Source organism: Pagrus major, chromosome 10, assembly GCF_040436345.1.
Source record: "Pagrus major chromosome 10, Pma_NU_1.0".
In the NCBI taxonomy this organism is placed as follows: Eukaryota; Metazoa; Chordata; class Actinopteri; order Spariformes; family Sparidae; genus Pagrus; species Pagrus major.
In genome coordinates, this window is record NC_133224.1 from 5,206,972 (window position 1) to 5,233,092 (window position 26,121).

General features: G+C 42.9%; 1 protein-coding gene across 1 annotated transcript in view; it reads right to left on the reverse strand.

Moving 5' to 3' along the window:
• Positions 1 to 211: 211 nt before the first annotated feature.
• tnfsf10l (TNF superfamily member 10, like) overlaps positions 212 to 26,121 on the reverse strand; it is a 58,365-nt gene continuing 32,455 nt past the window's right edge. Inside the window, exons 3-7 of the mRNA XM_073475647.1 lie at positions 7,419 to 7,455; positions 7,216 to 7,323; positions 5,160 to 5,323; positions 4,417 to 4,527; positions 212 to 4,322 (exon numbers count right to left, since the gene is read on the reverse strand). Coding sequence (XP_073331748.1) covers positions 4,137 to 4,322; positions 4,417 to 4,527; positions 5,160 to 5,323; positions 7,216 to 7,323; positions 7,419 to 7,455 — 606 coding nt within the window. The 3' untranslated portion in view covers positions 212 to 4,136. The remainder of the gene's footprint in view (positions 4,323 to 4,416; positions 4,528 to 5,159; positions 5,324 to 7,215; positions 7,324 to 7,418; positions 7,456 to 26,121) is intronic.

The window sequence follows — 26,121 nt, forward strand, 5'->3', positions numbered from 1 at the left end:
TCAACCAAATATCAACGTTTAAAGATGTTGGTGGCCAGCCAGGTATGGCCGTCCATGTAGGGTTGCAACTAATGATTATTTCGTAACAATCTTTATGTCAGGTTTGTCAAGTCTTCAGCCAGTCTTTCTGAATTACCAAAACCATACAGGATGTTCTCTTTGCTCTCTACATCCCCATATCACCACACTGTAATCTCCACATACACACAGATAGTTCAAATATTTGTTTATTTTCTTAGCAACAATGTGCTACACATGTTCACAGCTACAAAACTGTCCAGTACAAACACGCCAGCACAGACACATTCAATGCAAAAGTTCCCCCCAGCTGGCCCCGAGACCAGAGATTTATGCTGTTACAATATGAGTGTGCATGTTATCATCTTTCTGGACCTGTTTCAATTTACTGTTTGTTTTGATTGGAGTGCAAGAAAGACAAAGGCCGTATGATTCACCCTGGATTATAAACCCACTCAGGCTCAAGTTCACGAAGGGATAGCGTGCTTGGCGTGAGATGTGATGTGATGAGAGAGACAGCCCAACAGAAACATGACCAGGTGTGTGCGGCAACAAAAACAGCAATCTGTTAAAACAGCAATCAAACACAAAATGAAATTTTCCTTCAATTTCATGCCTTGCACAGAAAAAAATAAACAGGATGTGTCATTGTGTTCTCAAAGCTTCCCTAACAAATCAACGTAATATATATAACCTCGTTGGGGAGTATATACACAGGTATGTGTGGACCACAGTGCCAGAAGGATGAGCTTAGCCTGGATGTCACCTCATTAAAAAGTGTGTGCAGTGTGTGCATGGGCGTAGAGATCCATTTCTCTCAGGGAAAACAAATCGTAGGTTGCGTACACTAACAAAGAAATCTGTGTGTGTACGTTTGCTTGACCTCGTTTCACGGATCGTCCATGTGAACCGAGCCCTTTGCACAAACACGGCCCGCGAGTGCACATACACACACACACTCCCTTACAAATCCTCAGACTGATCACTGACAACAACCAGATGGCACAGGGGAGGCGAGACAGTGCGGATAAATGAGCGTGTGTCTGACTGTTTGTGTCTCTACGCTTGGATGTGACGCTGGATGATGTGTGTGTCTGGGGAGTGCAGACTAGCCTGGATGTGGTGTGAGGTGATGTGTGTATATCCTTAATGTGCATACATGTGGGTGTGCGTGCCAGAGAGAAAACGTGTGGAGGGGTTGCGTCCGTGCTAGTCGGCGCATGGTTTATGTCTGCCAATATTCTCTCTCCTCGCTCCGTCCAAAATGTTCTTTATGTGCGTCTGTGTCTTGTTACTAAATCTGGTCCGGGTTTTCCTCAAATTCACCTTCCCTATGTTCGCCTGATGAACTCCCTGTTCCAGGTTTGCATCACATGGGTGTTTTACAGCTGACGTAAGGTATGAAAAGTTTTAGTGTATGTACAGTATCAGTGATTTTCTAGGGGACTGGCAGCCATATTGGACGTATTCATCTCTTTGTACGTGTGTCCAAAAGTACAACTGGACCACGATTTTAACGAAGAACAGTTTCAGAACTAAAACACAGAGTCATTTTGCTTTCTTGTTAGAAACTAACAATTTCTATAATGTTAAAACACATCTGAAAGGCACCTAATATCTGGCTGGTGGTTGCATATTAAAGGAATAGCCAAGAAGTAAGATGAGTTTGATACCACTCTCATAACTGTCCATTTAGTCTAGTATTGCCAGACCTCCATTCTCATTCTGGTATAGGGGGGAAAAGAAACTCTCTGTCACGATCACAATCGTCTCGGGCGGCGCTCAACCTAGGATGCAACGATGGCGCCCCTGGAAAATAGTTTTTGCACGTGGGGAGACGAGCGCTGGCATTAAAGTGGCTAAATCCCCGCAAAAAGAAAAGGTATAACAGCTGCTAGCTTGTATACATTCGTGCCGTTAGCTACCTTGCTGGCGGGTAGCTTAGATGCTGTTAGCATCAATCATATCAGAACTGATGAGTTTATTTCATTGAAAGAAGAGCAAACAAAGGCACTGAAGGCTTTTCATGATGGAAGAGATGTTTTTTGGCTCTTCTCTTGAGTGGTTTTGATAAAAGCTGATGGTAGCGCTCTCCTATTGTTGATCTGATTGGTTGAGGTTAGCCCATGATAGCCAGTGATGGATGGTTCCTCTAATCGCCTGCCAAGTAGCCCTTTTCCAAACAGTTTCTCGTGGCACCTTTCCGAATGGTTCTGCGTATAAAACCATCTGGCATGTCAGCGAAGTCTTTGTGCTGAGTTAATTAGTGGACAGATATGACAGCGGTATCGAACACATCATCTTATTCTTGGCACTACTAATCCCAGTTTCTTACTTTTACTACCCAGATGTAAGTTCGGTATTATTGTGCTCTGCCAGTTCTCCAGTGAACCTTTTTTGAAATAAGCGCTGACTTTCATTTTCTGGTTTGTGGTGAAACTCCAAAGCAGTTCTGGTTTTGGTGATTTGCAGGACAAAGCAGTCTTTGGGTCCACTTTGAAAGAAAATTGAGTTTTGAGTCTCATTCTCATACTGATGCTGTGGGATGGCGACTGACTGGACCTTCAATCCCAAAGCATCAGTATTTGACGAGTTGGGAATGAGACGGCTTTCTTACAAACTGGACCCTTTAAAACTCAAAACTACATTTGGTGCAAAAGTGAAAACTCCCGGTGTTTTAACAACATTTCAGTGGGTACATTTCAGTGTTGAAACATTTCTGCGTTACAGTCGAAAGAACCTTTATTCGGACCTCGTTCTTTTGATCTGGAAATCACCTAAACCAATGCTCGATGAATGTCTTTTGTTTGTGCGAACAGCCTTGTTTGCACGTACGTCCATTGTCACGTTCCCGCGCTGTGTATCTGTTGTTTTCCGATTGTTGAACTGAAACGAAAACTGAATGCAGCTCCGCAGGGTTGACAAGTAAGACAAGATCGATCAAATTCTTTACACGACAAGAAGAAGAAAGGCCGTGAGGGAAAGTTGAAGAGAGAGAAAAGAGAGAGATCAACAACAGAGACTGGTCAGGCTGCATACCACCCTCAGCCTCTTTCTCTCTCTATCCTTTTATCTTCTTCTACTGGGCTCATTCTTATTGGCATTTACGAGATTTCTCCCTCTCCCTCCTCCTGGTTTTCATTCCTCCTTTGTTCAAAAGGCACTCTGGTGCTTCTCACAGTCTTATTGCTGTATCCAGTACAAAGAAGCAGTCCTAATCCTCCTCGAAAAAAATGTCCTTGCATAAAATCCACAGTTTCTGAGTGTTGCGAGTAGCAAAAAATCCAAGTGGTTTTAAGTCCAGTCAAGATAAAATACATATGAATTACTTTTAAAAATCACCACAGTTCATTGTCTAAATCTCATTCGCAGCCATCCATATGTACAGTACTCTCATGGCACACTTTAATAAAAAAAGTTATATTCCACAAATTCTTTGCTTTGGTTTGATCATTTTTCTTTTGCTACCGTTCCACCGTTCGTCCTCACATCTTCGATGCGGAGGATTCAGTTTTTTATTGTGTGTACATTCTTCCGTCTGGAATCCAAATCCGAGGGTCCGATTGCTTCCCACAAAAAAAGGCTGTCGTCTTGCGAGATACGCTGAGATTCGTGTGTCAATTTGGGATAAAGGCAGCAGGGTGGTCTAAAAATTTTTTGGGGCGATCCTCATCTCCACAGGAAGACCTCAAACCTCAAAAGTTTTTAATGTTTATCTGTGGTTTAATTCTCTTTTTGACATCCAAAAGGCAATTTCCTTCCCTAAGAATCAACAGAAAATTGATATCCCCATTTATTTTGGCGTGATTGCACTTTTTATCTTTGTATATCTTGCTCGCGACGGGTGGGTTTCACTTAATGGAGAGTGAGGAAGACAAATCCACTCTCTCTTTTCCCTTTCACAATGTCCTCTTGCAGCGTTTTCACAAGCGCAGCCTTCAAACCCCCCAATCTTTCCATCCTTCAATGTATCTGTCCAGGCAAACACTGAGGATCCAAGATTGTCCCACAGCTCCCGTCTAAACGACCCCTTTTCCAATCAATGGATCTTCAAAACTCTCCGGCCCACCCATTTATCAATCGTCCCGTCTGTTCCTTTTTTCCTCCATCCATTCCTCTCAGAGGTCCAGGCGGAAGGCGCCGAAGTAGCTGGAGGAATCGTCTGCGTTGACCATGGTCGGGGAAGAGACGGAGACGAAGAGCTCATCACCAGCCCTCAGCTCAAACAGTCCTCCCTGGTAGACGGAGTGGAGGGCGTACTCTGCATCCGGAGCCCAGCACTTTGTTCCCACCCCCTTCAGGAGCTGCACAGAAAGGAAAGTTAAGGTCAGAAAGACATTTAACAGGTTGTATTAATCAACACGACCACATTATATCAAATGAAAAGGGATAATATACCTGTATGGGGCTTGGGTAGGAGGTTTTCTTGTAGACGCACTGCACCAGCTGGTGGCTGACGCTGCGCTGGTCTCCGTCACTGGCTGCTGGGGACGGATAACGAAAGTACACCTAGAGGCAGGAGAGAGTAAAGTGTGGCCACATGGTCAAAATAAAGCGCAGTATTGTTTATCTACTGTATGTTCACCTCATGTTGAAGCACTTAAGGGGCTTTTCTGACAACATGGATCCATTTCCGTCATGGTTCGCGAGCCTAATTTTGATCCTTTTTGGAGCATTTCAACCAAAAATAAATGGTTGATTATAAGTTGGTTCGGAACCTAAAAGTTTTTTCCCAGATTAGCATCCAATTTGGTTGATGAGGAGAACGGATCAGCGCTTTCATGGGTAGTCTTGGAACCATCTAGCGTACCAGCTAGAGAGAAACCATGTGTGAGATTACCACTGTGATGATTTATGGCTTTTCTCCGCCTGATATGATTTATAAACTGAATTCCTTCAAGTTAAACTTTCCTGAGACATCACGAGAATGGACAATGTGAGGACATAGTAACCTTGACCTTTGACCTTTGGCCAAAATCTAGTCCGTTAATCCTTGAGTTTGTGCCAAATTTGAAGAAATTCCCTCGAGCTGTTCTTTAGATATTGTTTCATGAGAATACAATTAATGGATGGATTAGATTAGAACAGGGACTAAAAGTATTCCCCTGAATAACGCAGTACTGAAAGTACAGTATGCTCACCTGTGAGTACAGGTAGTACCGCCCATCCTGCGGCACTTTCAGCTTCCCGTTCGTCAGGGTCATGTTGTGCAGGTGAGCTCCGAAGCTCTGATTGGCCCACGAGCGGACCACATGGCGGCAGGACTGGTGGAGACCCGGCGTGGGGATCGGGTATGGCTGGAACCCTGTCGGTGAGAAAGGAAGAGTGTTGAGTCCAAATTGTTTGTCCTTTTTTCTGCTCTATTTGAAGACACGTGGACGATTTAGAGCGATGAACCTGTTTGCTTGAGTTAACTGTTTAATATGACTTTAACCGATGGTCAGTCAGTATTTTCTGTGTCTTTTAAAAGTCAAGGCATTGGCTCTCCACCAGCTCCTCTGCTGGTTCTGAGCCAGCCAGCTATTAGTCAGTAACCAGTGAGACTTGAGGTTTCCTTCCACATTCAACAAGCATCTTTTCCTGCTTCCATGCATCATTTCCCGTCTCCCTCCTCACGTCTTCATTATTCATGTGCACTACAGTAATGGCGTGTAACCTGGCTGCTTCTCTCTCATATGTGAAATTTAAAAATGGGGCGTGTATGTGTTCGTGGTGGGGCTCTGGCTCGGCTAACACACCATTATTTCCTCCGCATATTATAATGGTTTATTAGAAACGACATCAAAGGTCAGCCCGTCAAAGCCTCTTGCTGTTGCACTTCCTTATGAGAAGTCAAGGCTGAACACACACACACACACACACACACACACACACACACACACACACACACACACACACACACACACGACGGCATCTTTACCCCTTTGTCAACTCAATGGAAATAACATCAGGGAGCCTTTGCCAGATTGTCAACACCCTTCAGTTCGCACGCCAGCCTCAGATGAAACAATGTGAAATTCTTGGGTAGCTCGCAGACGCACACGAGGAAAAACAGGCCGACTTTGAATTCCACGTTTGAATCACACACATACGTTCATCATTATTCTTATCTGTCCTAATAGACATCTGTTTTACAACCGATATACCTCACTGATTTAGCTTCGCTCGTAGGGAAAAAGCCTCTGGGACATAGGAAGCGATACATGTCTTATCTTAACAAATGGTCAGACACAAGGAAGCTGAATCCTGCATTACACATCCAAATGTTTCATATTAGTGCGGATCCTGCACAGGATACGTTACTTCAGCGGAGTGAATTTGATCCGTCTTAAGGCCCCGATGTCGACCCACTGGGTCAGGGCCACAGTGCTCTAGTCGATGCAGAGTGTCCTGGACAGCCCTTGCAAGCCCCCAGAAGGAGCGCCAGACTTTGAAGCCAGTTTTCGTAGCGGCCAAACCATTTAATTACACCGTCAGATGGGCCCAAAAAGACTTTTTCCCATTATATTGTGAAAGAAGTGTCTGTAAAATGATGGATACGTTTTTTTGAGCCCTGCGACATGACTAGTTTCACTGTCAGAATTTGAGGCTTTCGGTCCAATAACATTTGGAAAGTCTGGAAGAGCTGCGTGATTAAATTATTGCATCCCCCATCCAAGTTAGCCGGGCGCTAAACCGGGAGTTAGCCGGCTTGGTTGGCGGAAGATCTGGGTATTTTCACAGCCGGGAAGTCGAGCTCTTTATGGCTTCAAAACACCATCGAGCAGCTTTCGTGGGAACGAACGGGGCCTTGAAAAATAAAGATTAGAGTAATAAGTATGTATTTCTAGTCACTGATTCTCTTTGAATACATTTCATAACATTTTTATTGTTGTGCTTCCTTTTTACTTCGCTGTTTGCGAGTTCTTTCACTCGTCTACCCTCCGCTTCTTAAATGTGATTTTTCATCCACAAATTGCCACATTTGGTTCCTCCCACTCGCTGCATCATTCAAAAGACATAAGAAGGCAGCGAGCTAATCCTGCATCTTTATTATCTTGATTTGTGGTTTTAGCACACAATGAATGTGTGTCACATGTGTCATAAACCTTCCCCAGACACACAAAATGTAATGTTTCTGTTTTCTTTCCCGAAGCTCTTCCGTCCTGGAAGTAATAATCTCAGCCTCCCCCCACCGGGACACACATGAGGCCTCACCTTGAGAGCTGGTGTCTCTGAGGGTCAAGTGGGCCGACGGCCTCTGGGTCACCGAGGTCATGAACTTCGACCCCGAGTTGTTGAAAGTGCGAGGCATGGTTCTCGCCTCTGGGGGAGAGAGGAAGTGGGGAAAAAAAATGGTCAGGAATGACGACGATGCGTCCGCGTGAGTGTGTGTTGATGTGTGAGAGACGGATACTCACCTATGAAGGTTTGTTTGGAGATGATGTTCTCCGTCACCTGAGAGAAAACGAGAAAGGGAATAAAAAATGATTAGCGACAGGAACATTTGTGGCGCACATGACGAGACCGGGGATTAAAGTCTTTGTGCAAAGATGTTATTCATCTTGAAGTGTCCTAATACCACTAGTGTGTGTGTGTGTGTGTGTGTGTGTGTGTGTGTGTGTGTGTGTGTGTGTGTTAACTCTGCATGCTTTTAATATCCACAATAAATTTAACATAGGCCGATAGACGCAAACACAAAAACAGGAAATATTTCAGATAGCTTTTGCAATACGAGGGTTTTCGCAGCTGTCACCGTCGCCTCCACAGACACTTCGGTTCGGATGCTGCTATTTAAAAAGCCTCTTAAAGGGGAATTTTACTGTTCGAGGCTAGAAAGGTGGCAGGGTACGCCACATGTAAACAAAGTAAAACCGTATGAAATTGTGTTGTCCTTTAGAGCTCAGCGTTTATTCAGTCGTGCAAACAAAGAAAGATTGTTTATTAAGTTTGTTTAGACATAAAAAAAAATCATTTGTCTCTTCTGATTTCATTTTTCTCCGCAGAACTACATAGTGCAGCTTTAAAATGGTTGGTATTAATTTAGTTTGCTGCGAAAGGGCACTTCTTCTGCCTCCCTCCCTGTCCTACTTCATTCATCACAGCGATAAACTATAATTGTTTGCTCTTTTCTTCTTCTCTGTTTTATTTCTGTGTGTCATCCTTCGCCCTCCAGGGAGCCGCCTCTGTTTCATCTCCCCCAGATGTAGCCAGGGCCATGGAAACACACACACACACACACACACACACACACACACACACACACACACACACACACACACACACGCAAACACAGATGCATTTCCTCACTCTCACACACTCAGTAATTCTTCACCGCACACACACACGCTAATGCTTTCTCTACCGACTGTCACGCCTTGTTTTTGTCTTTCGCACTTTGTAAATCACGCTTCAGTCGCCCCCTTTTCCACATTTCAGCCATATTTTGCCTCTGGTGGTCTTTTCCCACCCTTCATTTGTCATTGATCACCCTTCATTCATAAATCTACTCTGTCCACATGCCAACCTTTCACCTCTTTGACTTCCTCTCTTTATACTGTAGACCATATTCACACGGCGGCCATTTTCTTCTGATTTCACGCACAGGGTTGGAAGCTAAAGTCGCGTAAATGCAGGCGATCTGACCAATATTTTTAGCATTTCACACTTCCTGGTCGAAAAGACAACAGATAGTGAAATTCGAAGCGACATTGGGCCATATTTCAGGGTAAACAGCATATTTTGGGAACCAATTAGCTAACAGCTACTTCAACATTACCATCTGATAGTTTTACATGAATGATAAATGATAACAATTTATCAGCAACTGTAAAGATAGGAGGAAGGATAGTGAAAATCTGAAGGGACATAGGGGCATAATTCAAGGTAAAACAACACATTTGATAACTTTCTTTCACTTTTTTCTCTCCAGCTTTCTACTTCTACCTTTTTCTCTGCGTCTGTTCAGCTTTCAACCAAAAAAGGTCACGTTAAATCACCTGTTTCTAGTCATGTGGGCCCCCGAAGCAAGGCACCGAGCCCCCTGTGGTATAAATCTCCCTAATTAATTTGCTGAAATGCCACAAAATCCTGAATATGATTTATCTCACCGCTGTTTCTAACCGTCGTCCAGCTATAACCGTGGTGTTATTCTTGGCAGCGGGGCCTGTTCCTCCCGCAACGAACACTCAGCCAAACCTGCAAATTGGACATGATCGCTCTGGGGATTGGCGTGTGTGTGTGTGTTTACGTCCTATGAATGGCAAGTCTCGGCCCCCCTGCATGTGTGTGTGCCCCCATACTGTATACTCTAAGGGGAACCCAATACAGTAAAGGTACAGAGTGCGACCCGGCCGAGCAAGCTCGTCTCGCTAGGCGTAGCGTGCCTGTCTCGGCCTCACGTTCCTCAAGCTCTGAAAGCAGAAAATTACCCGCACGCACACCCACACACACACTTAAGGAAAGAGAGAAAATTGCCAACAGATTTTCTGCCCTGCATTCGGCTGCAGTTGAACGAAAAAAGAAGAAATCTGGGTGTATTTCTCAGACTTGTGAGCGCTCAGGCCTCTGTCAGGGGGGACTCCAGAACAGCATGTTTTCAATATAGGAGTTCAACACGTCTGCTGTCTTTAACGCCTAAAAACTCACATGGGGAATCTACTGGACGGCTAAAGAGTGAACTCAGCTGTGTGAGGCTGCATGCATAATTTATGTTCACAGCGGTGGAAGCTATGCAAGTCAGCTGCATGCGTAAAGGTGAAACGCCACTGTCAGTGTAGAGTTATAGCCCATTTACAGTGTTTTCTCGCTCACTGTTTGCATCTGGTTTGTATTGAGAGCACATTGTGTGAAGTAAGGTATCAATGCGTTAAGTAAAAAGGTGTCAAACCCGCTTGAAATTTAGTGCAAAGGCACAAAATAAATGCGCCAGTTAAGGAGATTTATATATGAGAAATCATTTTCCAAAATGTTAGCTTCATTGGTATCAACAGATTAGATCATTTATCAGATCAGAAAAAAACAAACAAAAAGAGAAACTGGGAAGTTTGTTTTTGTTTATTCTGAAACACGCTTAAAACAAGTAACTTTTGTTTTAGTCTTAAATCAAAAACAAGATTCCAGATGTATAATTGACACCAGACAAGATTAAGTGATGGGTATGTGCTGGTAACGCAGTAAATCTTGGGGTAAAGAAGGTTTCAGTGTCGTGCTAAGAACCAATCGCACGACTGACACTGGGACCCCCTTGGAGCCTCTGGAGGATGCTACAGTACATTTTAAAATCCTCTATAATCCGTCTGTTTCTTCTCAACACTTTTGAGCCGCCACAATGTTTTCCAGATGACGCTTTTGGGTGCGAAGCTAACAAGCAGCTAGATAAAAAACTAGCCCTGGTGTTTGCAAGCCAGACTTCATTCAAATATCGGTCGATTTTGTATCTTCTTGCTAACCAGCTGAACGAACAAACTCTGTGGATTGTCAGTAGACTCTGGTATCGGTATCGAGAAGGTATTTTCTATTCCGATACAGACTCCAGAATTTCGTGCATCAGCTGCTACCGAGTACCGATCCGTCACCGGGAAGTTATGTTATGGATGCGTCTTCGAACAAAATTGTTAGGTTGCATGGAGGCGATGTGGACGCTGCTGGGAAGTAGCAGGTCCCGTTTCTAAAAGATAAATTATTTGGTGCATAAACTTGTTAACTTGTTGATACCGATTCCAGCATTTAAGGCAGTAGTATCGGAGGCATTTCCGATTCTGGTTATTGGGATTGTGCAACTGTCATTGTCAGTAAAGATCTCAGACAATTTAGACAAATTTCCATTACACCACTACCCGTGACTCTCCTAAATAGTAAACTGGTAGAGCTAATGGTTGGATTTCTTGCAGTCTGACCACATCCCAACACTTACAGCTACGTAGAAACAGTCAATTCAACCTGCTGGTACTTGCAGCTTGAAGTCATTATTCTGCCATTCAAGTGAAATATCAATCACGTCATCATAATCCCAGATAACAAGGGCTTTAGCTTGTTATAGCCCTTTTGTTAATGACAACAGCAATGCATTGATTTCATTTGAATTCAGTTTATAAGAAAGCCTAACTTGTAGACTAGTTAGGCATTGACATGTAGGCCCAACAATCCCCTTTAATGTCATAAATATCACACTTAATAGCCCTGTATTAAAAAAATCCTGGATCCGTCCCTTTATCTGGAAAAACTGAAACTTTTTTTTCATCCAAGTTTCATGGAAATCCGCTCTGTAGTTTTTGTGCAATCCTGCTGACAGACCAACCAACCACCAAATGGACATGAGCGGAAACATTGGCGGAGGTCATAACAACCCGACACAGTAACGAAACATGGCACAAGTCCCCCACAGTAATGACCTGGTAACGAAAAACCTCCAATCTAACAAACAGGGCAATCAGAAGTTATTGGAACCCACTTAATTGGGGCAAATAAAATGAATGGTGAGGCTACAAAATTTTAATACCCCAAAGGGCCAATGGTCAACTTGGCTAAAGACGAGCTCAGCCTCACTTTACCGTAGGTTATATGTTTTTGTTCTTGGCTGCAGTGAGCAGTGTGCAGTATTTGGCTGCAACAAAGGAGTTGGAGTTTAACAAATCCATCTTCCATTTTCCACTCTGCTAGGCCAAATGGTCTCTCTGAGCAGTTGGGACCATTTATTCTGTCAGATATCTCACTCCGTAAGTTATATAAGAACCAGCACCATCGGTGTATATGTACGAGTCTGTCTTCCCCTTCAACACCTTCTCTTCTTGTTTAAGCATTTTACTTAATCTTACCGATCATTTCCGAGCTGCTTCTCAGTTAACAGAAACCAGAAACACAGTGGCTGTTCTCATTTGGCATCAACATCCGTCCTGGGTGATCTTATCAAAAGTGGACAGCTTTACGCTGTTCACACCTGTTCACGTCTAGCATTAATGATTGATCTAACGTCCAAACGGATACGTTTTTTACACAAAGGAAGAAATATCCATGTCTGCCGAATTTACAAGAAAGCCTAAATGGTTAAGAATTTGTTGTAGGTGGCGTTTCACAAAGTTTATAAAGTCTCTCTGAGCTCCACAATCCGCAAAATTGAATGTTTTCTAAAGGGAGTCTGGGGACTTTCTCCACAGGCAACAAAGAAGTTGCCTATATTGGTTATTGCTTACTCTATTTGTAAAATCTGACATGTTTATCATCAATAAAACCTTCATAAATGTAGTGTAAATGATAAAATCAGTTGAAACAGTGTTCAGTCAGGTAAGATGCATGAAAGCGGACAGGCGGGTGCAGCGTTGCAGCGAAAAACGGACAAGGAATGAAACAACTTAATGTTTTGCATTAATTGCCGAATTTCCAAGAAGGCATGACTAACTTTGAATTTGTCGAACCAAAGTTTTGCAAAGTTTGTTAAGTTTCTCTGCACTCAACAGCTCTTAAAATCACACAATTAGTTCAGGGAGTATTGCAGTAACGTCTTCAATTAGCTAAAAAACAGCGTTGTTTTTGTTGTCTTGCAGAGGATGTCGGTTGAGTAATCGGCCGCTAAATGTAGACAGACATGTGTGTACATACTGTTGAAAGAATGCGGTCACATATGTTCCAGACCACGTCTGAATGTGGTCCTAGGTGTGTCTCGGGCGTGTTCGGTCCTGTATTTAGAGCTGTCCACTTGCAATCGGATCACTCTGGACAGATGTTGATACCAAATGTGAACACCCTCAAAGGCTGGAAAGGTCATGAGCAGGATTGCATGGCATGTCTGCCTTCGGGGAACCGAGATGACCTGTAATAACAGCTTTACTTGACTTTTTCTAACCCGTCTAACTCTTAACATGATGAGTGAGGCGATAATATCCCCCGAGGCGTCGTAGATTTCATGTGAGGCTGATGAACGTGCTGTCCCCATAGTTCAGTCATTATTCTAGCCTTCATAAATGGACAACTTGAGGTGCGGATGCTGTGTGGGCAAGTTGTAACACAATGACGCCGAGCACGATCCTGCAAGAAAGTCTTTTTGTTGCATAAATGAAACCCAGATGTGACGTTAAACTTTACCTTTCTAACCATAAACCGAACCATTAATACGCCCAGAACTTCTCCATTCTGTGAAATGTTGCGATTAAACTTTAGCAATAAAGAAAAGCAATAAATGCTGAACATCTGACCGTGCCAGAAGGTTAATAATAACCTCGTTGCCCAGTGTGGAGCGAAGGCTTCTGGGCCTGCTCTCTGACACCAGGAAGTAGGTCATGTTTATATGTTTGTTATCTTTGTCCTTAACGAGCATTTTCACAGTTGTCACGTGGTTGACTGTGAAAGACAACACTCCTTCCATCATTAAGTGGGGCCTGAAGCCTCTGATGTGTCGAGCCTCAAAGTTCAAGTTTACTGCCAGCATGACCTTAAGTGTGTGCACGTACACTCGCCCAACGCCAGAGCGCTGCCAGTGTTGGCTTCTTACAGGCCTTAGGTCAGGCTGTGACGACACCTTTCCAGCTGCAACAACAACAGCAAATCAACCCTAAAACTGGAGACAAAGGAGACAAAAATACTCAGATTTCTGATTACTTTGTCTGGACAAACGCTGAAAAAAAGGAGAGTAAGACAAGATGGTGTGAGTGAATGCTTAAACATTCCTCTCTGGCAGGTCTTATCCACTGAACGCCTCCCGTCGAAGCTGTTGCCACAGCTCGAACTACTGATATCACAACGGGAGTTTCACCTTGTAAAGTGCACTTTCATAAAGTTTGGAGACTTGAAAGAGATTCTACAGTGAAGCGGCAGAGGCTGGGATCACATCACATCTCCTACGCCTCCCACAATGCAACTCAGTAACGTCTCTCCTGCTACTCAGAAATAAACAACCTCCAACGGGCCTCCGAAGTTCACCCGAACCGTCAGCCGAGTATAAATGAGCCTTCAGTAAAACGATACAACCGTCACTGCCCACATACTTCCATGCGTCCTTCACGCCGGCACGGATGTTGAGCAATATAACCACTAGAGGGCGCCGCTCAGAGTCAGATCACTTTTCCTTTTTCCTTCGCGAAGAAACATCAAGTCTAAAACTTCTCCACAACTTCTACGACTACCGGAGGGGCTGCTCCGTTGGTCCGTATCTGTAAACTATCAGGAAACGTAATCATCCTCAACCATTTTTAATATTACGTAACAAGAAAAACACTAATAGACTCCCGCGCACTGTCCACCTCACTCGCAAGTGAGGTGGACAGTGCGCGGGGGTCTTTTTCCTGATTTTGTCGGCCTGGTCTTCTCCTACGCACCTGTCGACCTTAAGTCGTGCATCTGAACATCATCGACGGATCAAACTGTTCCTATTTGCGTGCCGGTTCAAACTTGCAGAAGCATTGTGACTGGGCAACCCCTGCTAGCGACTGATGAAGCCATTTGTAAAGAATAAACGTGAGAGTCCGAGCATGAAGAGCGAGACGGCGGTGCCAAAAATCAAGAAGCCGGTGGGAAAAAAGGGGAGAACCAGAGAGCGAAAGATGATGGACAATTATGGGAAACAAGAGAAGAAGAGGAATGAGGATAAAAAAAAAAAAAGAAACACAGAGGAGAGTCAGAGTGGACAAGTATGGAGAAAAAAAAGGACTGAAAGAGAGGATTGAGAGAGGAAAAGGAGGAGAGTGAAAGAGGGACAAGTATGCACATGAAGGAGCGTTTCTTCTGCAGATTAGCAGTAGCTGCAACCCAATACTTTAATATGCTGCTCGACCCCGACAGGCCTGGACTTGAAGTGTGTGTGTGTGTGTGTGTGTGTCAGCAGTGTGTAGTTCTTCGAGCTACGGCGACAAACTCTTATCAAGCCTGATCTGGGCTTCTCATTCCTCCGACTCATGTATGTGTGTTGTCCTATTTTGGTGTGCACGTTTTAAAATGTGACTTTTGGGAAGCGCGGCGCAGAAAAATCGCAGCAATCGGTCGAGGAGATGTGAACCAAAGATGGAGACGAAATGCCTCAGTGTTTGTGTGTGTAATGGCTAATGTTGGACCTTAAGTTGGGACGGTGATTAATAAGTAACTCGGACTTTGTTTAAAACCAGATTGGTAAGTAGATTTGGAGGAAAGAGGAATGTACACAAAGCGTTTCTGATATGCTTTCGCTCAGGCCGAGTCAAAGGGAGCGTTCAATCATCCGTCTGCACAGGAAACTGGCACCGGCTGATAATCTTAATCTCATTGTTCAGTATTTTGAAGGTATACTTGGATTAATTTAAACCAAACACCTCTGCGTCGACCATCTGTCTCCTTCTCGTCTTGCTTTTCTTTTTTTTTCACAATCTCTCTTCTTTCCAAAAAAATCTCCCCTGAGCCAGAAAAGTAATTGATGCCTGACGGGGTAAGCTCCATGGAAAATTGTACCTCAGGTGATTCTCCACGCACACGTCTGCACTGAATTTTTTATGTCGATTCTTTGCTCTTTAAACAATGTTCCATCACTCGAGTGTCCAACACATCTCCAAAGCCGCGTCAAAGTGGATACAATATCTATACAAACCTACAAACTGCTCCCCAACACAATTCTCAGCTCGGGGACATTGAACATCGTCCAACACCTTCAGCCACACACCCAGCCAGACCTTGTCCTAATTCGTTTTTTTTTTTGATTAGTTTAACTTCAGAAAATAAAAACCTGGCCCCTTTCTATCATACTTTGTAATGTGAAAAAGTATTTCCAGGGTAATAAATCTTGTTTGGTTGTCAAATAAGAATTCAAGCTTTTTTCCTACAGTGGAAATCACAATGGAAAATAAAAATTAAAGGACACAACCGCAAATAATAAAACAAACCAAAGATAGGAAAACACAAATGGAAATACGGACAAACACTATGCAAATATGGACAAAACACAACTGCAAATACGGACAAACTGAGCTGAGAGCGATTCTGAGTCATCTGACTGTGATTTACTCACTCCGGGTCCAAACAGGAATCGCTCATTAGCGGTTTATCGTTGAAAAGCAGCGGGTAAAGGTTTTATGACAGGTAATGCACCAGTGGCCGACTCGATGCCAGTCTCTGATAAACCGACCTGTTTGCTGTGGGAGTTTCCTGCCAGACAAATGTTGTGTACAGCTAAAGGAAGCAGTTGACTTCACACACATGAAGAAAGAAGAGATTGATATCACCCTTTATTGCTTGTCGGGTTCAGTTTCACCAAGATGAGACCCTTCCTCTCGCTCTTTTATCGATTTCGGCGCACAGTTTCTCAACCGAGAACAAAAACAGGATGAAGCTGTTGATACACAACAAACGGTGCATTACAGAGTCGTTTCTCCCTTTACACAGCATGTGTATCGACCTTCTTATGTGTTTGTTTGTGTTTCTTTCTATATTGTTCTCTCTGGTTCCTCTGCAAAAGCTCTGAACAACTGTACGCACATGTGCACTGGAAAGACAGCGTGTCATCCATTCTGCCTGTTGTTGTGGCTTCTGATTTCCATGTAGTTCGCTGTAATGCACATTATGTCTTTGGGCTCTTCTTACCTTCCCAAGATAAGCAGCAGACGTTTGTGAACACACTGTTTCAGCTGATTTCGCCACTGAACTATAGCAACTGCAAATTCCCCAGACTCCCTCTTAAAAATTGGCCAATTTTGAGATTTGTTGAGAGAGAAGAAATGTAATGAACTTTTTCAAAACAGCTATGATGAAGTCTTAGTAGTTTGTGGCGTCTTGCAAATTCTGCATTATATGCAACACATTGAGTCATCCCTTTCCTAGTATCAGATACATTTAGCAGCTGTTGGTACAAACCCATGCAACAGATTTCACCATTTACGCTAAAGACAACAATTCATTGACAAAAACTTAAAAATACAGTAGACAGTAATCAATATAGGCCTCTTTGTTGTCACCCCTGGAGAAAATCCCCAGACTCCCTTTAAAAACTGTGCAATTCAGTGAGTTCCTGACTCAGGAGAAACTTTATAAACTCTGTGAAACGATGTCTATGACAAAGTCTCGATTATTTGGGCCTTCTTGAAAATTCAGCATTCAATGCAATATACTAAGTTGTTTCTTTCCTTTTTAAAAAGTATCAGTCAGTGTCATAATATTTAGCAGATGTTGGAACAAACGGTTTCAACTGATTTCATCATTTTTACACTTAGTTTATGAAGGACGACAACATTTAATTGAGAGCAAACATGTCAAATTTAAGAAGTCCCCAGACTCCATTCAAAAAAAATTGAGAGTTGTTGAGCTAAGAAATACTTAATAAACATTGTGCAACACTGTTATGACAAAGTCTGGGCCTATTTGGGCCTCCTTGTAATTTCGTCATATGTTAAACATGAAGATATTTCTTGTTCTTAAATACATCATGTCGGTTGATCCCGGCCATGTACGTGTTTATTTGCATATATAGCAGGAAAAGTGAGATCTGGTCAAAGTGGTGACTCAAGATGCATGTGGAGACTTATTATAACACCACTTAGACACAAGTTAATCCCAGGTATAAACATGCTCTTAGTGTCTCTCTCGCTCTCTCTGTTACCCTTAATCTCTTTCACAACATGGTTTTTACTCCTTAGGAGACAAACAGCATGAAACTAGGGCAGGGGTGGGGTTGTTTTACAGCCTCAGCCTTGTGTTCGTTGGACTCTCAGTGTTTTAAGTTTCGTTTCAGACAAGCAAATACTTATACCAGTATCGATAACTGTACGAGTACGTCATTATGAAGGCTTATGTTCTCTGGTATATGACAATACAAACTCCAAAGATGAGGTATTTCAGGAGGTTTTCTGTTCCAACCTTTATGTTCTCAATCAAAATGTGTGATATAGGAACAATCAAAGATGTTGATTGGAAAAAAAGGACATATGGATACATAATATACTACAAGATTTGGGCTGATTTGATCATATTGCTAAAATAGCCTCTGCATTTTATATCAGACACTTGCGCAATGGACTGGATGTTGTGATAGGCGTGAAAACATCTTGGGTGTTTTTCATTGTTTCAGCAAGAACTTTGACCAACTTTCAGTCGGTGCTGACAAAACCACAAGTTATTGGAATGATGTGTGAGACAAAACAAAACCTTTTACACGCCTGTAGTGCAGAAACAACATACCACTACTGCATGTCAAGGAAGGTTATATATCAATTAAGTTCACACAGTAGTTTTGTATGTATATTTTGAAAAGTAATGCTCATTTTTAGTGTTATTTTCTTTAAAAAATGAAAACCAAAACCAAAAGATCTAGTTTGCCGACTCAAGTGGAAATGTTCCCAGACGAGGTAATGTTTGAAAGTTTAATTTCCTTCCTTCCTCACTCTCGAACGTATCTTTTGATGGTTTCCCCGCAAGTTGACCAAATCGAACGCACCGTTACCTGGAATAAACTCCTACTACTCCGGGTTTCAACATTGTTGGAAATCGTTAAGGATAATGTAAGCAAAACACTCAACAAAATATACAAAAATATATTAATGTGATCTTTAACTTTTGGAAAATCAACAACTGTGACGATGTTTGATTACGTGAATCAGGAGAAAGACACTGATTTGTTCACATCTGGACATGTCATAGGCTACGTGACATTACATGTTTATGACGCTACTTTCATGTCTGGAGGTGGACATTGTATTTTAAGGCTTTTAAGGTGTTTTATTCTGATACTAGTAAGTTTGCATGTTAGATGAGATAGTCACAGTTTGACTCTTGCAAATGCAAAAGCTGAAAGTGTTCCAACACAATAAAAAACGCTGATTCATCTGCATTCATCTTCCTTAAAGTTGTCGTAATGTTCTCTATCCTAATGACTCCACCCATCTGCTGCATCTGGCAGGTCAAAACAAACGCTTAGATTCAGTTTGGCCCTGACTCGCCTGTCTGTGGTTAACACTAAATCATCTCTAAAGACCACAACTTCCTTCGACTACAGTGCAAAATACAAAGCCGTGCATTTTCTGAAAACCAATCTGGTGAGTCTTTCCAAACATGCAAGGTGGAGGGGCTCAACCGCTTCATGTTTAGACTGTCAAAATGAGCCCATTCATCAAATGTACAGTGAGGTTTCAGTGCGATGACTTCATGGGAGTCGAGTGTTTATTCTCTTATCTCACAGTCCTGTTTATGCCAACTCTTCCATTTTATTTGTCATGCTGACAGCAGAGGCAGACTGCGGTCCTGGAAGTATGTGCACATCTATGGACTCGCTATAAATAAAAAAGAGATAAAAAGTGCCGAGCCAAGGAGACAGTGTGATCAAGACATGATGTTGGACAACAATTTGAGGATTCACAGAAACTCTTCCTGCAGACAGTGCTGTTCTGTGGGGACTTTATTTTTTTCACAGAAGGAACTATAATCAACAAAAACACCCTTGATGGTGGGAATGAATCCACGTCTTCATCAGACGTGACAAAAAATGTCACATTTTCACGGCTGCAGCGGAGCCTGCAGGAACAGCGACAATGTTGGGCCTGTTCATACCAATAGACCTACTGTTGAGTTCATAAAAAGCCAGAAGCCTAGTTGTGATATTATCACAATGTTTGGTCTATAAATGCTCCATGTACTAATATGAAGAGACTGGATTGAACTGAACTGAAGGGTGATCTTATAAAGGTTTACTGGAGTAGTGCTGCCTGATTTAACCTCAAAACAATACAAAATTAAAGATGCTGATAAAAAACCCATAACATTTTTTTATATTTGTAACAAAACGTAATAGTGATACAATATTTGATCATATGATAAAACAGGACACTAGAATAAAATAGTGATGGAAAAAATACAACCCAAAAAATCTTTTAACAGCATGTAAATCACTCTGTGCACTTGTGACAGGACAGAAGAAACTGCGCACTTGTGACAGGACAGAGGAAACTCTGCACACTTGTGACAGGACAGAAGAAACTGCGCACTTGTGACAGGACAGAGGAAACTCTGGCCACTTGTGACAGGACAGAAGAGACTCTGCACACTTGTGACAGGACAGAGGAAACTCTGGCCACTTGTGACAGGACAGAAGAAACTCTGCACACTTGTGACAGGACAGAAGAAACTCTGTGCACTTGTGACAGGACAGAAGAAACTCTGCACACTTGTGACAGGACAGAGGAAACTCTGCACACTTGTGACAGGACAGAGGAAACTCTGGCCACTTGTGACAGGACAGAAGAAACTCTGCACACTTGTGACAGGACAGAAGAAACTCTGTGCACTTGTGACAGGACAGAAGAAACTCTGCACACTTGTGACAGGACAGAAGAAACTCTGCACACTTGTGACAGGACAGAAGAGACTCTGCACACTTGTGACAGGACAGAGGAAACTCTGGCCACTTGTGACAGGACAGAAGAAACTCTGCACACTTGTGACAGGACAGAAGAAACTCTGCACACTTGTGACAGGACAGAGGAAACTCTGTGCACTTGCACCATGTGCTTTAGACCATGCGCCATAGATCGTCTAAATAGGGCCCGCGGTCTCCAACGTTAACTTGTTCACTCACGGGACAATCAACTTTAGTAAGATGTATTTGTACCGTTTACTCTTGTCATAACAATGCCTCCTTTGTGGAGCAGTTTATCCTTCGTCAGAGGAGGGTTAGATAAAGCAAATCCAAAAAAATGAATGCATATTTACTCAACCCCTTACAAGCATATCCAGTGATCACAGTGATTCCGATGAACTGACTGATGTTGACGCAAAACCTGCATTTTAAATGCTCTCGTGATTGGTTGTCATCCAAATTTCTTATGTTTTGATAACCAGATCATAATGAAACTCATACTCCCCGCTGCATTCTGAAGAAAACTGACCAAGCCTTAATTCACTGTTATTTCCCCTTTAGGAGATGTAAACTGAGAAGTGTTGCAATCTGCTGATGTTTGTTATTGCTCACACATGTATCGTCAAGTTTATTCAACCACTAACTGCAGTTTACCCTCTCCTTAAACCCTGCGCACTCAAATTTACTTGATTTTCACTCTTTTCTGCATTCGCTCTCATATGACAACATCGAGCTGGAATTTTAAGGTTGGTGGGGAAATTGATTGGTGCATCTGTACATTGCTTACTGAAGTAGGGAAGTGTTGTCAGGCTTTATGGCCGAGTAAAGTAATGCAAGTTAAAGCTGCACAGGTGCTGTAGGAATGCTGACTGTGAGCTTTGTTATATGAGTTTGGAAAAACCCCTGGGAATGAGCTGTATATGGATTTAAAGGTGAATATAATATAATGCGACCGACGTGAGCGTTCTGCTTTGGGGAAATTCCCCAAAGATATTAAAGAATTTGGCATTTAGCATTTTAATACATATATCGTGACTGCACTGAAGCTTCTTGTGTTTTCTATAGCTGATGCTAAAGAGGCTGAAGAAACTTGAGTATCTCGGTGAAGGAGTCGGGATGTAGTAAAGATGGAGGGGCTTTCGGGGGTCGCTGGACAGGAACTCGGCCTGAGGGATGAATGAGGAGAGGGAGGGTGGTCGACGCCAGACACAGCGGTCTTTTGTGTTTGTGTATCAGCTGGAAATCGCTAACAGCGCTGCAGCCCTCCACCCCTCCCGTGTGTGTGTGTGGGTGTGTGTGTGTGTGTGTATACACAGCATGTCAGTGACTGACATTTGCTTTTGAATAGCCAACTGTAGAGCAGAATGAGATAAGAAGGTGCTGCCCCAGATCAGACCAAGTGTCCGTCACTCGAAATAACAAAGGGGTTGCGTCATTCCACCCTTCATCGTTATCCGAGAGACAGATGACCTACTTTTGATCAGTTTTGATTTATGACCTGTTCCCACAGGAGACTCGCGCATACATTTGTTTTTTTAAATCTTTTTGCAGTCTAAAACCATAAGCTTCACCTTGTCCTAGCTTAAATTCAAAGCAGACGCAAATATATATCACAGTGTCACTGTAATCTCTTTTATTATCAACAGATCCAGTGGAAACACCCGAGCTAACAATTGCTGCCAGTTGCGGGGGTTATGTTTACTGTGTTGTTGAGAAGACTCATATGAAAGTCCCCCCTCCCTCTTGTGGTATTCGAATTAGGTAATTATCTGTGAGCTCCAAGTTCAAGATTTCGAAATGTGTTAAGAGATGCGTAGGCGATAATTTGTTAAATTATCCAACATGTATACGATAAATGACTCTAGCTGGCTTCCACTTTGGACTCTTGTTCACCCCAGACTTGTGGCACCAAAAACTGGTGCCACAATCCCAAAAACAAAAAAGCGTACCGTCTTGTTTTGCCTGTGATTCGCGCAACACCACGCCTTCCTATGTCCAGACCATGAGCTCAATAGTTTCATTTGAAGTCGGTAATTCATATATATCCTATTATAAAAAAGTAGTAAAGTGAAATAAGCATCCCTTGTTCTGCAACACAGCAGAGAGGCACACCTTCACAATGTGTCACCAAATGTGTATTAATCCACAGCTTAAAATAGTCCCAAGTAAATACAGAGGAAATAAAATAACAAATAGTTAGCTAACAACACCAACCTTATCCTTGAAGTGCACCACATGCGGGTGGAGTAACGTGACTTTAATGAAATAGTAAAGGTACTGTAAGGGCAAATGTGATAAAACAGCTGCTTTTCTGAAGCCCTGTTGTGTGTTGACCTTTGAAAATAGGACAGTGGCATATTGTGACTTGTTGATGGTGTTGGGGATGTACGTCATTAGCAGCTGCCATTAAGTGGCCCTACTGTTAAGAAAATTGGGCCATCAAAGATCCGGAGAAAAGAAACACTATTGTCTTTGTGTGCATCACACAGTCAAACTAGTGTCAGAGATTTTGGGAAGATGAGTAACATTGGTCACTTCAAAAATAAGCATCGCCAATTGTTCATTGATCTGAGGCCCGGCTCTTGCACGGGGCTCATTGATTTAATGTTGGGAAGCTTATCTAAACAGCCGTTTTATTAGCAAAGTCCCACCTGATAAACTCATGAGCTCTTACGCCGATGAGAGCTTTGAATTCATGAGGGGGAATTGAGTGTTTCTTTGTGTGTCTGGGGTCACTTCGGTACAATTAATTAACTTTATGTGTTGATGACTCTTTGACTAAGTAAGAGAACAAACCACTCCACTAAATGGAGCCTTCTTTATCTATCTATCTATATCTATAAACCCCATCCTTCAGGACTGAGCTCAAGGGGTGTAATTTGGCTTCAAAGATCAATCTAACACTGAATCGCACAAGGGGCGGTGTTTTCTGAAGGTGAGATCTTTAAAGCCTGGTGCGTGTCGGTCCACAGCCTGACCCCGTGATGTAAAACCAGCTGTTTTGCATCAGCAGTCAAAAGCCAAATATTTGATATGACATCAGTGCTTTGACTTGTAGAAGATTTAGAGATATGGCATCTACAATAAGTCTGTGTTAGACAAAGAGAGGCCAGTACGCCTGTGTTACATAAGCTGCTACAGACACTGACCTTTGGAAATAACTTGCTGGATCATGACGAGTCGATAGTCAAAAGGAACAATAAAATATCTTCAATTACCAGCTTTTTGAGGGACTTTCAGCCATATCACATGATCTTCCTCTACAAATGCTCGCTGGTCATACAGACGGGTCTGTTGACACGTGAGCTGTTATACCTTCGTCCACAAGACTTCTGATCCTAAAAGTAAAGCATCCTTGACCTTTTAAAATAGTAGCTGATGTGGTTGAAGACAGTGTCTTCGTGGCTCGGGTTTCAGTTGCTATCACTACGCCTCGTCTGAGCCGGGCCTCCCTAAAAAGGAAAGGTAATTCCCTTTTTCTGTGCTTGGGAACCGGTGTTAACCCTACGACCCTAAACTGGAGGAAGTCAAAACATTCTTCTTCGGACCAAACGACTGCTGTTCAGCCACTGCAGCATCTGTAGCTATTAGCACACAGAGTCAGTCAGTCTCTCCATTTAGTCACAAGTGCATCCATCATTCACCAAAGGGCACCGGGGGGAAAGACGAGACCCAGGAGAGCGGAGACATTTGAGCGAGCGGTAATAGAAATTCCTGCAGCGTATGTGTCAACCCCGACCGTGTCTCCCAGCGTTGTCCATCACTGTAACTGGAAGCTGAGGGCTGATGTGTTGGCAATTCATTTTAGCAGGTGCAGATGTTACAGCGCTGTGTTTTTCCCGGGGAACAGCGGGGGTAGAAGAGTGGAGCAAAAAGTTACTCTGCTCTCCACTGGGCCTGTAAGACCTGAATGCCTGAGCTTAGTACGCATGCCATCCTAAATCCTCCTCTGTGCTGTTCCCCTCATGCCTCCTCTCCCTCCCTCCACTCCTGCTGTTCGACAGCCTTTTCACGCTTCCTCGTAGCTTTGATTTTCGCTCTTTAAATCACTCGCATGACGCAAGCGTGACAGCAAGAGAATACAATAAATGTACATGTGCAAGAATGAATGACATCCCCCGCTGAAACCTGATCGTATGTGGAAGATCAAAGGCCAGAGAGGAGCCGACTCCTCCAGAGGGGGGAGACTGTCAAGACCAAAATAAGGATGAGGAAACTCCAGGAGAGCACAGCTTTACCGTCTTCCCTTTCCTGTCTGTCTTTTCTTTTCCTTAAGCCCCCTTGCTGGTTGTTTTCCCCATGTCTACCCCATTACCCTCAAATAGTTTATACTTTACATTGCTGACCATTTTGCAATACATCCCGTGTGTCTGCGTCGATTTCTCTCCCTGTAGGAAGTCATAAATTCAGTCCATCACATAAAATGGCTCATATTTACATTGTTTTCATGCACGAAAGGTAAAGAGGAAGCTTTTTGCCAGCTGGCAAACTCGTTCAGTGTTTTTTTTCTCCTGAATGTGCAGCCCAGTCACTTCAATCTGCCTACGAACAGACTTTAGACTTTCAAATTGAGCACTGTATACAGCAATTCTTTTCTTTATCCTCTCTCCAATGTTTGCATAATCTCATTCCCTCACTGTTTAAACCTTCTATTACTTCTTCTTTTCCTGCGACATCACATTTGTATTGGCAAATTTATGTGAATTTCTCTCTCCCCGTTTCCTGGTCAGTGTTTCCTGAGCTGAGCTGATATGAAAGAACGGGAACAATAAAAATGTTTCAGAGTCCATCGCATTAAACGTTTATGTTCATTTTTATGATATTGGCTGAGTATCATCTATATCGTAAAAGTCACATCAAGTTATTCCCAGTTCGTCTTTCGGGTTTGAGTCTCACCAGGAACTCGTTATGCAGGAAAAGCTGCTGATGGGTTGGGATTTTCTAAAATCTGCATGTTGATTTTCACACTTTCATAAAGGTCTTTCTCTGGTTCGGAAAATATCCGATATGTACTTGTGATTTGTTGGTAATGAGCCACAACAATTCCTTGGCCCACTTAGTTTTAACTCGACCAAAACCATGTTTTTCTTCCCCTCTTTTTCCTCCACACAATGTCGTATAATTAAAACCTCATTGATAATTTTTTTTCTGTTGGTTTCTTCTGCTGCGGCACCTTTATTTTCCCCTCTTTTCCTCCCCATCTCTCATCTCTTTCTATTGCATTTGTTCCGGTCCAGCTGGGTTTCTTAACAGCTTCTTTCCTCCCTCTTATTTTCTCCTTCGTACACTGTTTCCATTATTCGGCTCTGACCTGGACGTCTTTCGATACTCTCCCATCGATCTCTCCCGTCTACATCCTCATCATCTCGCCGCCAACACCGCTGCCGTCATTATCTTCCTCCACCGTCCACTCGCACACATATTTGTCACGTCATCATCATCACTCACTGATCCCATTAAATAAAGTTCCTACGCATGTGTGCCCCGCGCCCCCACAGGGGAATCTACACATGCTTGGCCAAAACATTTAATAATGATTTCCAGGTGATAAACTGCAGCCAAAACTGGGATAACGCTCCTCTTTCTTTTATTGGTGTTTCACTGTTTTCTCTCCAGCTCAGTCTTCACATTCAAACTCAAACTCACCACTTTTCATTTTGTTATATAAAGGACACGAGGCTGAGTCTGCATCCACAACCACGTGGTTCATCAGTGAACCAAATCCAAGCATCTGTTCTTCAGAACGTGTTGTCGAGGTTTCCTGCATTTTTGCAGACTTAGGATTTGTCAGATATTTTAAATCTTCGTCCAAACCCAGTCATGCATCC